General features: G+C 42.3%; 1 protein-coding gene across 1 annotated transcript in view; it reads right to left on the reverse strand.

Annotated features, from left to right (window-relative positions):
* The window catches only part of LOC132399489 (sorting nexin-27-like), a 73,612-nt gene that overhangs the window by 43,972 nt on the left and 16,211 nt on the right, over window positions 1-13,429 (reverse strand). Inside the window, exons 4-6 of the mRNA XM_059979915.1 lie at window positions 12,951-13,015; window positions 10,537-10,641; window positions 1,346-1,424 (exon numbers count right to left, since the gene is read on the reverse strand). Of these exons, the coding sequence (XP_059835898.1) occupies window positions 1,346-1,424; window positions 10,537-10,641; window positions 12,951-13,015 (249 nt within the window). The remainder of the gene's footprint in view (window positions 1-1,345; window positions 1,425-10,536; window positions 10,642-12,950; window positions 13,016-13,429) is intronic.

The following is a 13,429-nucleotide window of genomic DNA, read 5'->3' on the forward strand; positions in this document are numbered from 1 at the left end:
CAATCTAACCCTTCCCTCTCATGTACCACTCTTTTTTTTAGTTCATGTGCCTATGAGTCTTTTACATGTCCCTAAAGTATCAGCCTCTACCACCTTCCCCTGGTAGCACATTCCACGCACCTACCACCCACTGTGTAAAAATCTTACTCTTTAGTTGCTGGGATCATCTTGTGCACCTTCTCTGGATACGATGGAGAGCCAGCACATTCCTTCTTGATATGGAGGCCAAGATTACTCACATTACACAGTCTGATCAATGCCCTATGAAACCTCAGCAGTATATCTTTAGTGTTATACTCTAGTCTTCTCAAAATGAAAGATAACATTACATTTTGCATTCTTTAATACTGACTTAACCTTACGGGAATCCTGAACTAGGATTTTCAAGCCCTTTTCTCTGATTTCTGAATTTTTTCCCCACCATTTACAGCAGCAGCAGCATCTCATTATGCATGCAAAAACCTCAATACTATTTTAACTTCCCTGTTATTTCACCCCAGAAAAAATCATTTACTTCACCCACTACCCTTCGAACCTTCCCAGAAACATTCATTGTTATTCTTTCCAGATTCTGCCTAACTTGCTGAGGTTTTACAGTGCAGTCACTTCAGCTTTGCTCTGTGTCTAACCCACTTTAAACTACAAAGGATACAGAAAAGATTCAGAAGGATGTTATCGGATGAATTATAGGGAGAGTCTGGACAGGTTGGGACTGTACTTCCTGGAACCAAGTGGGCTGAGGTGGGGGGGGGGGGGGGGGGGGCCACCTTATATAATTATTATAAGGTGGATGGTGACAATCTTTTTCCCTGGAAAGACAGTCTAAAAGGGAAAAAAATTTTAAAATGGCAAGTTTTATACAAATAGTGGTGGGTAAATGGAAGAAGCTGTTAACGGAAGTGGCACAGGCTGGTCGAGTTATAATGGTTAAGCCTTTTAGATATGTGAATAAGAGAAGTTGAGGGATATGGGCAGAATGTGGGCAAATAGGGCTAGCTCAGATAAGCAGATTGGTAAAAGGGCCTGTTACCATGTTGTGTAACTCAATGCATCTATAACCCGAGTTGTCCTTACCCTGGAAATATGTAGCTAGACAGTGTTGTGGGAGCATTAAGACCATAAGACAAAGGAACAGAAAACGAAGCCAGGTGGCCCATTGATCCTACTCCACCATTCAGTCATAACTAATTACACTTTCCCTCTCAACCCCATTCTCCTGCCTTTACACCGTAACCTTTGAACCAAATGTGATACTCAGCTACCTCCACCCTTCTGAGAACCCAAAAAGAAACTTGGTAGCTGGAAAGGACCAAATAATTCACAGATTTCTGAAAGGAACTCTTACCAAATGAGTGATTTACCACTTCAAACAAAGCAAAGTAGTTTGCTGTGACACCGTCCATGCCAATCTGAGATGCAACAGCCTAGAAAACATATAGCCACAGTTAGCAGTTGAAAGTGAACAAAAGCTCAGACTTAATGACCAGAACGTTACAAAACGTGACAGAGGAGACGCTTCTGATCTCCATTCACCCAGTGCTGAGGGGCACGAGCGATGTCCTAGTCGGTTTGCTGCTGGGCCTGGCCAAGCTGGCCATTCATCAGTCCAGGCAGAGGGCAGTGCCGGCTCTGCCCAAGCCAGCTGCCTTCCTCTCTACCACATTTACGTCGTGCCCAGAGGAAGAAGAACACACACACACACACAAAGTCTAGAAGAGATACAGCCACAGTTAGCAGATGAAAATGAACAAAAACAGAATAAATTATCCAGAATATTCCAAAACGTGGCAAAGACGATGGTTCTGATCTCCATTCACCCAGTGCTGATGGCATGGGTGGATGTCCTAGCTGGTTGCGGCTGGGCCTGGACAACGTGGCTACTCGTGGGTCCAGGCAGCATACACAGACACAGAATTGTGCAAAAGCCCTAGGCAGATAGGTGTGACTGGCTGTGTACCCCCTTCACCATTCCCTATTACCTCCATCCACAATTGGATTCTCTACACAGAAGACCACAGTCTGTGCCGATTGGTGATAACATCTCCTCCTCGCTGACCATCAACGCTGGCGCATCTCAGGTATGTGTGCTTAGCCCACTGCTCTACTCTCTATATACACATGACGGTGTGACTAGGCATAGCTCAAATACCATCCATAAATTTGCTGACAATACAACTATTGTTGGCAGAATCTCAAGTGGTGATGAGAGGGCATACAGATATGCTAACTAGTACAGTGGTGTTACAGCAACAACATGGCACTCAACACCAGTAAGACGAAAGAGCTGATTGTGGACTTTAGGAAGGATAAGACGAAGGAACACATACCAATCCTCAGAGGGATCAGAAGTGGAGAGGGTGAACAGTATTAAGTCCCTGGGTGTCAAGATCTCTAAGGATCTAACCTGGTCCCAACATATCGATGCAGTTATAAAGAAGGCAAGACAGCAGCTATACTTTTTCAGGAGTTTGAAGAGATTCGGTCTGTCAACAAAAATACTCAAAAATGTCTATAGATGTACCACAGAGAGCATTCTGACAGGCTACATCACTGTCTGGTATGGGGGGGTGGGGGGGGGGGGCTACCTCACAAGACTGAAAGAAGCTGCTAGGGTTGTAAACCTAGTCAGCTCCATCTTGGGCACTAGCCTACAAAGTACCCAGGACATCTTTAGAGAGAGGTGTCTCAGAAAGGCAGCATTAAGGACCTCCAGCACCCAGGGCATGCCCTTTTCTCACTATTACCATCAGGCAGAAGATGCAGAAGCCTGAAGGCACACACCCAGCGATTCAGGAACAGCTTCTTCCCCTCTGGCATCCAATTCCTAAATGGGCACTGAATCTTTGGACACTACCTCACTTTTTTTTAAATATACAGTATTTCTGTTTTTTGCACTTTTTTAAATCTATTCAATATACGCATACTGTAATTGATTTCCTTATTTATTATTATTTTTTCTTCTATATTATGTATTGCATTGAACTGCTGCTTAGTTAACAAATGTCACATCACATGCCAATGATGATAAACCTGATTCTCTAACCTCCCTCTGGTGCCCCTCCCGTTTTCTTCCGTGACCTTCTGCTCTCTCGTACCAGATTTCTCCTTCTCTAGCCTTCTATCCCTTTCACCAATCAACTTCCTAGCTGTACTTCACCCCCTTCCCTGTTTCAACTAACACCTCTGCTTCTTCCTCCCCTCCCTCCACCTTCTCACTCCTCATTTTTTTTCTCCAGTCCGGATAAAGGGTTTCAGCCTGAAATGTTGACTATATTCTTTTCTATCGATGCTGCCTGGCCTGCTGGGTGCCTCTGTGTTGCTTGGATTTCCAGCATCTGCAGATTCCCTCTGATTTGTCATTGCCCTCTTCCTGTCCCTTTCCCACTCTAAGTCCACAACAGAGACCCAGATCAGAATCAGGTCCATCACCACTGATGTTTATCATGAAATTTTTTTGTTGGAGCAGCACAGTGCAATACATAAAATTACTACAGTAATGTGACAAAGTCTTAAGCTCCCTAGCTACATATATATCTCCAAATCTTTTTGCACGGGACTATAAGACCATAAGACATAGAAGCAGAATTAGGCCATTTGGCCCATCAAGATTGATCCACCTATCAATCATGGTTGATTCTTTTTCCCGTCCTCAACCCCATTCCCCAGCCTTTTCACCGTAAACTTTGATGCAATGTCCAAACAAGAAACTATCAGTCTAAACAAACCTGGCCTCCACAGCTGCATGTGGCAACAAATTCTACAACTTCACCACCTTTCTCCACATCTGGTTTAAATAGATACCCCTCTACCCTGAGGCTATGCCCTCTTGTCCTAGACACCCCCACCATGGGAAATATCCTTTCCACATCTACTCTGTCTAGGCCTTTTAATATTAGAAAGCTTTCAATGAGATTCCCTTTCATTCTTACCTAAGTTTCCATATTTATAAGAATCTGATTTGTTGGATACCATTTTGAAATTGAATCCCTTAGTGAAAGGTTCCATTAGCAGAATTTATAATTTACTTTTGTTACAAAAAGAGAACCTATCACTAAAGCTTAAACAAGATTGGGAAAGAGAACTTAATATGACCTTTGTTAATGAAGATTGGCTTCGAGTTTTGAAAAATGTAAATTCTTCTTCTGTATGTGCCAACCATTGTTTAATTCAATTTAAAATTGTACACCGTTATTACTTAACAAAGGAGAGACTATCTAAAATATTTCCTAGTATAGATAACTATTGTGAGAGATGTAAAACTGAAGTAGCTACTTTGTCACATATGTTCTGGTCATGTTCTTCTTTAAAATTGTTTTGGAAATCTTTATTTTCTACAATTTCTAAAGCTTTGAAAATTAATTTACAACCTAATAGATTGACTGTTCTATTTGGAATAGTTCCGCATCATATTCAGGGTATCTCATCTTCAGATCAACATGTAATTGCATTTGTTACACTGCTGGCGAGAAGAGCTATTTTATTAAAATGGAAAGTTGTAAAAAATGTCTAACCTGAAAATATTGCAAAAGATGTGTATGAGTGAGAGAAAATTTATTAATCAACTCCTCAAAAGTCATCAATCGACCATCACAAAATAAATCTATTTTGACTATTTTCTAAACAGGAGAAAATCCAAAAATCTGAGATGCAAAGGGACTTTGGAGTCCTTGTGCAGAACACACAAAAGGTTAACTTGAAGGTTGAGTTTGTGATGAGGAAGGCAAATGCAAAGTTAGTATTCATTTCAAGAGGTCTAGAACACAAGAGCAGGAATGTGATGCTGAGGCTTTGTAAGACACTGGTGAGGCCTCACCTTGAGTACTGTGAACAGTTTTGGACTCCTTATCTAAGAAAAGATGTGCTGGCATTGGAGAGGGTTCAGAAGATATTTCTTCCCCTACATTAATTGAACGGTTTTCTCAAGTGATGTTATGTCTTAGTTTGGAAAAAATCAGAAGTAGAACTTTTGATCCTCAATTTGATTTTGAGAGAGATGGGGTTCTTTTGTCAAATATTATCATTTAATTTGAATTAAGTTATATGGTTTTCTTCCAATTTTATTTTTTTTATATAAATAGGAAATGACAGTTGATGACTTTTTTAATATATTTAGATGATAGTCAAATGTATTGCTCTGGGGGGTCGATTCCTAATGGGTTTTTTTTTAGATGGGGTTCTGTTTTTCCTTCTTTTTTTCTATATATAATTTTTTTTCCCATTTTTATATTTCAAGATCAGTTTTTTTCTTTTCATCAGCTTTATTAATTGAATGCATATTAATCTGTTAAAGTTTTGTATCATTTTATAGCTGTTGATGATTACGTACCAATAAAAAGATGCTAAAAATGAGAAAATAATCTGCACATTTACTTCTACTACCAAAATGAATGACCATGCATTTTCCAACACTGCTATTCATTTGCTACTTTCTCGCCTATTCTCCTAATCATTGCTAATGTCTCCACATTCTCTACCGCTACCTCTTTCAGAATCCTAGGGTGCAGTTAATTTGGTCTGTGTGATTTACATACCCTCAAGCCTTTCAGCTTTTTGAGCACCTTCTCCCTTGTGACAGTAACTACACTCACTTCTCTTCCTCCATACACTACAACATCTGGCATACTGCTAGTGTCTTACACAGTGAAGACTGATGCAAAATACTCATTTAGTTCATCTGCCATCTCCTTGTCCCCCGTTATTATTTTTCTGGCCTCATTTTCTAGTGGTCCTATATCCACTCTCATCTTTTATTTTTTTTTACACATTTGAAAAAGCTTTTACTATCCACTCTGATATTGTTTGCTAGCTTGCTTTCATATTTCATCTTTTCCCTTCTGATGATTCTTTTAGTTGCTCTTGGTAGGTTTTTGAAAGTTTCCCAATCCCCTATCTTCCAGCTAAAACTTCTCAAAAACTTCAATAGCCCAGAAACTCACACCACTATTGCCCTGCTGCCGTCCCTGCCAGCATCACATTCCAATTTACTTTGGTCAGCTTCTCTCTTGTATCACTGTAATTTTCCTCACTCCACTGAAATACTGCTACGTCATACTTTACTTTCTCCCTATCAAATTTCAAGTTGAACTCAATCATATTGTGATCACTGCCTCTTAAGGGTTCTTTTAGCTTAAGCTCCAGTCGCCTCTGGTTCATTATCATAACACCCAATCCAATATAGCTCATTCCCTAGTAGGTTCAACAACAAACTGCTCTAAAAAGCCATCTTGTAGGCATTCAACAAACTCTCTCTCTTGATATCCATTACCAACCTGATTTTCCCAAACGACCTCCATATTGAAATCTCCCAAGACTATCATAACATTACCTTTTGACATGCATTTTCTATTTCCTGTTGTAATCTGTGGTCCACATCCCATCTACTGTTGGGAGGCCTGTATATAGCTGCCAACAAGATCTTTTTACCCTCGCAGTTTCTTAACTCAACCCACAAGGATGCAACATCTTCCAATCTCATGTCACATATTTCTACTGATTTGATACCATTCTTTACCAGCTGAGCCACGCCACCCTCTCTGCCTACCTTCCCATCCCCCCGATACAATGTGTAACCTTGCATATTCAGCTGCCAACTACAACCATCCTTCAGCCATGATTCAGTGATGGCCACAACATCATCCCTGACAATCTGTAATACTGCAACAAGATCACCCACCTACTTCCTATACTTCATCCGTTGAGATTTAACACTTTGAGTGCTATATTTTTTTAATATAAATTTTTCGACAATGACTGTGGTAATACTATAGTCAACCAAAAGGAAGGCAATTAAGTTTAAGCTGTTATACAAAATACTTTCGTTCATGTTGTCTTTGATACAAACTATTAACTTCATTTATAAAATATAATATTTAACAGACAATTGACAATATTAAGTATAAAGCATATTTTTGCAGAATTATCAGAGCATTGAGAATAGGAGATGGGATGTAATGTAAAAATTGTACAAGGCATTGGTAAGGCTGAATTTGAAGTATTGTGTACAGTTCTGGTCACTGAATTATAGGAAAGATATCAACAAAATAGAGAGAGTACAGAGAAGATTTACTAGAATGTTTCCTGGGTTTCAGCACCTAAGTTACAGGGAAAGGTTGAACAAGTTAGGTCTTTATTCTTTGGAGCGTAGAAGGTTGAGGGGGGACTTGACAGAGGTATTTAAAATTATGAGGGGGATAGATAGAGTTGATGTGGATAGGCTTTTTCCATTGAGAGTAGTAGGGGAAATTCAAACAAGAGCACATGAGTTGAGAGTTAGGGGGCAAAAGTTTAAGGGTAACATGAGGGGGAATTTCTTTACTCAGAGAGTGGTAGATGTGTGGAACGAGCTTCCAGTAGAAGTGGTAGAGGCAGGTTCGGTATTGTCATTTAAGGTAAAATTGGATAGGTATATGGACAGGAAAGGAATGGAGGGTTATGGGCTGAGTGTGGGCCAGTGGGACTAGGTGAGAGTAAGCATTCGGCACGGACTAGAAGGGCCGAGATGGCCTGTTTCTGTGCTGTAATTGTTATATGGTTATATTTGCTACCCTTTTTCATTTTGCATCCCTAATGCACTGATACTCAACCTGCAGGTTGTAATTTTGTACTGCCTTTCCTGACAGTCTAACTGCACGCCATCTTTGTTTTTCTTAACCATCCATTCTATCCTGTGTCAACCTCAATCTCTGTAACATTCCTGCTTTCCCTCCCTCACCCCATCTCCTTGTTTGGTTCAACCATATGCTAGCTACTCCCTTTCACTGAGCATCTCACCTACCCTCTACTCTCAGTCTCAAAGCGGGTCTCAATCATACATGTAATTGGTGAATTGGTTTATTGCTGTTATACGTACCAAGGTACAGTGAAAAATTATTTTGCATGCCATCCAAACAGATCATTACATCAAGTCTGTACAAAGTAAAAGAATAATAGAGTGCAAAATAAAGCGTTACAGTTACAGAGAAAGTTCAGTGCAGACAATGAGGTGCAAGGACCACAATAAGGTAGACTGTTGGTCAAGAGTCCATGTTATCATACTCGACTATTCATTAGTCTTACAACAGTGGGATAGAAGCTGTCCTTGAGCCTGGTGGTACGTACTTTCAGGCTTTTGTATCTTCTGCCAAATGGAAGAGGGGAAAAAGGGAGAATATCTATTGTGGGAGATTCTTTGAGTATAGTGGATACTTTAATGGGCAGCAAGAATTGTAGACAGAGTCCATGGAGGGGAAGGGAGGCTGGTTTCCATAATGTGCTGAGCTGCATCCATAACTCTCTGCAGTTTCTTGTGGTTTTAGGCAGTTGCCATGCCAACTCATAATGCATCTGGATAGATGCTTTCCACTTGCATTGATAAAAAGTGTTGAGGGTCAATAGGAAATCTCTCAGTCTCCACAGATGCTACCTTTACTTTATGTATGAATTTAGTGATAACAGTACAAAATAGACCCTTCCAGCCCAACGAACCTTAGAGCTCAGCAACAGTCCTATTTCACCCTTGCCTAATCACAGGACAACTTTCAATAATGAATTAACCTAACTGGAATGTGGGAGGCACCACAGTAGCATAGTGGTTAGAGTGATGCTATTACAGCTCCAAGTGTCAGAGTTCAATTCCAGTGTCACCTGAAAGGAGGCTGTACTTCCTCCCCATGGAATGCGTGGATTTTCTCCATAAGACAAAGAAGCAGAAGTCGGCCATTCGACCCATCATGAGCTGATTCAATCTCACCTTTAGTCCCATTCCCCCGCCTTCTCACCATAACCTTTGATGCCCTGACTACTCCAGATACCTATCAATCTCTGCCTTAAATGCACCCAATGACTTGGTCTCCACTGCTGCCCGTGGCAACAAATTCCATAGATTCACCACCCTCTGGTTAAAAAAATTATTCGTATCTCTGTTCTGAATGGGTGCCCTGCAATCCTCAAGTCGTATCTCTCGTAATAGACTCCCCCACCATGGGAAACAACAAAACCATTCTGTCCATGCCTTTCAAAATTCAAAATGTTTCTATGAGGTCCCCCCTCATTCTTCTAAACTCCAAAGAGTACAGTCCAAGAGCAGTCAAACGTTCCTCATATGTTAACCCTCTCATTCCCGTAATCCTTCTAGTGAATCTTCTCTGAACCCTTTCCAATGTCAGCACATCCTTTCTTAAATAAGGAGCCCAAAACTGCACACAGTATTCCAAGTGAGGTCTTACCACTGCCTTATAGAGCCTCAACATCACATCCCTGCTCCTATACTCTATTCCTCTAGAAATGAATGCCAACATTGCATTCACCTTCTTCACCACCGATTCAACCTGGAGGTTAACCTAAAGGGAATCCTGCACGAGGACTCCCAAGTCCCGTTGCATCTCAGAACTTTGAACTCTCCCCATTTAAATAATAATCTGCCCATTTATTTCTTCTGCCAAAGTGCATGACCGAACACTTTCCGACATTGTAATTCATTTGCCACTTCTTTCCCCATTCCCCCAGTCTATCCAAATCTCTCTGCAGACTCTCTGTTTCCTCAGCACTACCGGCCGCTCCACCTACCTTTGTATCATCAGCAAACTTAGCCACAAAGCCATCTATTCCATAATCCAAATCGCTGATACACAACGTAAAAAGAAGTGGCCCCAACATGGACCCCAGTGGAACACCACTGGTAACCGGCAGCCAACCAGAATGGGATCCCTTTATTCCCACTCTCTGTTTCCTACCAATCAACCAACGCTCTATCCACGGATGTAACTTTCCCGTAATTCCATGGGCTCTTATCTTGTTTAGCAGCTTCATGTGTGGCACCTTGTCAAAGGCCTTCTGAAAATCCAAATACACAATATCCACTGCATCTCCCTTGTCTAGTCTACTTGTAATTTCCTCAAAAAATTGCACTAGCTTCTCCGGGTGTTCCAGGTTCCTCTCACAGTTCAAAGATGTCCCATTAGGTTAATTTGATATTGTGAATACAGACAGACAGACAGACATACTTTATTGATCCCGAGGGAAACTGGGTAATCAGAAAAGAATAACCTTGTGATTAGGCAAAAGTTAAATCAGGGGTTGTTGGCAGTGCGGTTTGAAGGGCTGGAATGGCCCTTTCTGCAATTGTATCACAATAAATAAACAAATAAAGCACACCCCTACATACAAACTTCTTATAGATGGCACTGGAGCTGAATTCCGAACCTTGACACCCCAAGCTGTAATAGCGTCGCACAAACAGCTACGATACCGTGCCACCCTTCCTGACCCACATAGTTCCCCTAACACTTTATTTTTTGCTCTAGATTCCGTTATCTGCAGTCTCCTGCGTCTCTTAGACACAAATTGCTCACTGCTGGCTCTCTGTAGCTGCCCTGCTCAAACAGTGCTCCAGGAGTGCCAGACCACTCCTGGGACCTGCTCCTACCACAGCTTGGAAACCAAGACGGCAGAAAAAGTCACACAGCCAAGGCAGGTGGACAGAGGCATGAAAGCACAAACTAGGTAAGGGCATACACTAAGCACCCACGGAGCATCCAGGGACAGAGAGGGGCCACATACCTGGTACACCTGGTCAGTGGTGCTGTTCTTCTTCACCTTCACCGTCACCGTGGTCTTATCAGGAAAAGCGATCCTCAACTCCACATCTGAGACCCCATTGTAGTTCTATGCAAGCAAGAAAAAGGAGGATGGTGGCTTGGACAGGTCAAAGCAAAATGTCAGTTGCACAGCATGGAAGTAGGCTCTTTGGTCTGAATCGTCCGTGCCAACCCAGTATTGACCTGTCCTTGCCCCATTTGCTTGTGTTTGATCCACATCCTTCTGAACATTTCCTATGCATGAACCTGCCCAAATATTTTTTAAATGTAATTGCACCCTCCTCTACCACTTCTTCTGACAGTTCATTCCGGATTTCCACCACATTCTGTGTAAAAACAAATATATCTCCAGGAATCTCCAATGAAACTCCCCCTTTCACCCTAACCCTGTGCTCTGTAGTTTTAGATTCACCTATGCCAGAGGGAGGAGGGAGGAGGGGGGAGGAAGGCTGCGAACATCCCTTGTGATTTTATCAACACAGCTGCACACAAATTCCAAGTGTGGTCTCACCAATGTCTTGTACAGCTAGAAGTGACATCCCAACTAATGCTCTCAGTGCCTGATGAAGACAACCTTCATTAACACCCCATCTACCTGCAATGCTACTTTTGGGGAACTATGTACCAATATCTCTAAGCTCTCTGTTCCACAACACTCTCAGGGCCCTGTTATTTACTGTGATTTAAACCCTGGTTCAATTTCCCAAAATTCAACACTTTACATTTGCCTGATAAATTCCAGTTGCCACTCCTTGGCCCAGTTTACCAGTTAATTGAGATCCCACTGTAATTAGTTCAGAAATATCCATATCCACAGGTGTAGAGAGTTGATAACCAGCAGGACACAGACTGATGATAACCTGCAATAGAACCAGGGGTGAGATAGAGGGCTGCTCTGGGCTGTACTGCCTTGGGGCAAGAAATTGGACAGTTACTAAAAGGACACATCCCAAAGCCTACGTCAATGCAGGCACTGAGGCGGAAAGACCTCTTTCCACACTGAGGGATTGGACAGACAACGAGTCTGTCTTCAAATAATGGAGCAGTCAGCTGGGAGAAGGCATGCTGGTGTTACGAACCCCGTAACTGGGTCACTTACCAGCAAAGATAGAGAGGTCCGTTGAAGTCTGATGGTACTATTTTTAACAGTATTTATTAGTAAAAATACACAAAAATAATATCAATGCAAACGTACAGATAATATACGTCATCAATACTAAATCTAGAAGTGCGGGTATAGTAATAATCAATAAGAAATAGCTCTATCGTTGTCTAGGGGATAAATGTATTGTCCGATGGAAATATAAAAGTCACTCAGTTTATTCAGGCTGCAGCCTTTTGGTTGTTGCTGTGTTGCACTTTGTTGGAGAGAGAGAGAAATAGGAATAGAATGGGAACAGTTACCGCTGCGGGTTTTCCAACCTTTATGATTTCAATCCTTCGGGAGTCCCGCTGGTGTGGCCGTTCACTTGTGGCCTCGCCTTTAGCTAAAGCCGTTCTTCCGTGGTGAGGCTGCCAATCCCAGGAAAAGGGAAAGGACCCCACCGGCTGTCGCTATTAAACGCTGTCACGGGATTTCTAGCATTTCTCCTGGTGCATCTAAAGGGGTTGTTCCCCAGACCCTCTTTTATCCTTACTCATGGGGTCTCAGATGTCAATCAGGTTGGGATGATGCAATCCCTCAACCAGCCACTGGTCATCCCAAGGGGTTTCAATGAATAGTACAGTACTCAATACACAATTCCATCTCCAAAAGACAATAGCCGTTATCAATGGTTCCGTCTTGCTGAGGCCAGGACACATTCCAAACACTGTGTATTCTGGATGTCTCTCTCTCATTTCCTGGGTCCCAGACCCGAATTAATAGCGATCTTGCGATTCTCAAAAAGGAGGGGGCTACTTTGTACCCTTCGGCCCCTCAGAGTTGTGGCACATTCGTAACACTGGAAAGAGTGGGATACACAGATCCCCTTTGAAAGGCCTGAGAGCGTGAGCCTAATAGAGGGAGAGACTGATTGGAAGAATAGGACTTATTCAAAAATTAAGATTCTAAAGGTGCATGACAGACTGGACTAGGGAGGCAAAGAATGAAATATAGGAGGTAGATGATAGGAAAGAGTAGAGGGGATGGTAGCCAGTGAATTGGAGAACAGAGCTACAAAGCAGAAGATTATGGCCACTAGCTCGACTGAGCTGTCATTCTTGCCTGTCCACCACCAGGAAGCATAGTGACAAATCAAAGTGGACTGCGCAGGCTTGGGCTTTGATCTATTGTGTTGAGAAATGTAATGGGTGCAGTCCTCCTACCCTCTGGTGACCAGTCCCCAGAACCAGGACTCCCAGTCACCCCATCACCAACCATCAGCCCACACTCACCTCATCGGACTCTGAGAGGAACTCCTGCACCACATCACTCTCGGCGATAACCCGTACAGAACACACTGCAGAACAGACAGGAGAAGCTCTTAGTCCGAGAATTGAGTGAGTCTAACTTCTCCTACCCCTCACCCCACAGTCAACTTCTGTTCCTGTCCCAACTCCTTCATACCTGTCCTGCTCCTAGTAGGCCACTTAACCCCTCTGACCTACCCTGCAATCAATATCACCATAGCTGATCTTAACCTTCGTGTCTGGTTTCCCTAAAACCCACAGTTCCTCAAACTTTCAAATATAACCAAACTCTAATGATACCTTTCTGAGGAAAGAGACCACCAGGCTCACCACCCTCTGACTGGCCCCCTACTTTTATAATTATTTTTCCTTGTTTGTGCCAACCGCGTTCTCAAAACATCCCAACATCTACGCTTTCAATCCCCTTCAGAATCTAATATTTGAGCGATTAGCTTTATTTGTCA

The sequence above is a fragment of the Hypanus sabinus genome, chromosome 9 (genome assembly GCF_030144855.1).
Source record: "Hypanus sabinus isolate sHypSab1 chromosome 9, sHypSab1.hap1, whole genome shotgun sequence".
Lineage (NCBI taxonomy): Eukaryota > Metazoa > Chordata > Chondrichthyes > Myliobatiformes > Dasyatidae > Hypanus > Hypanus sabinus.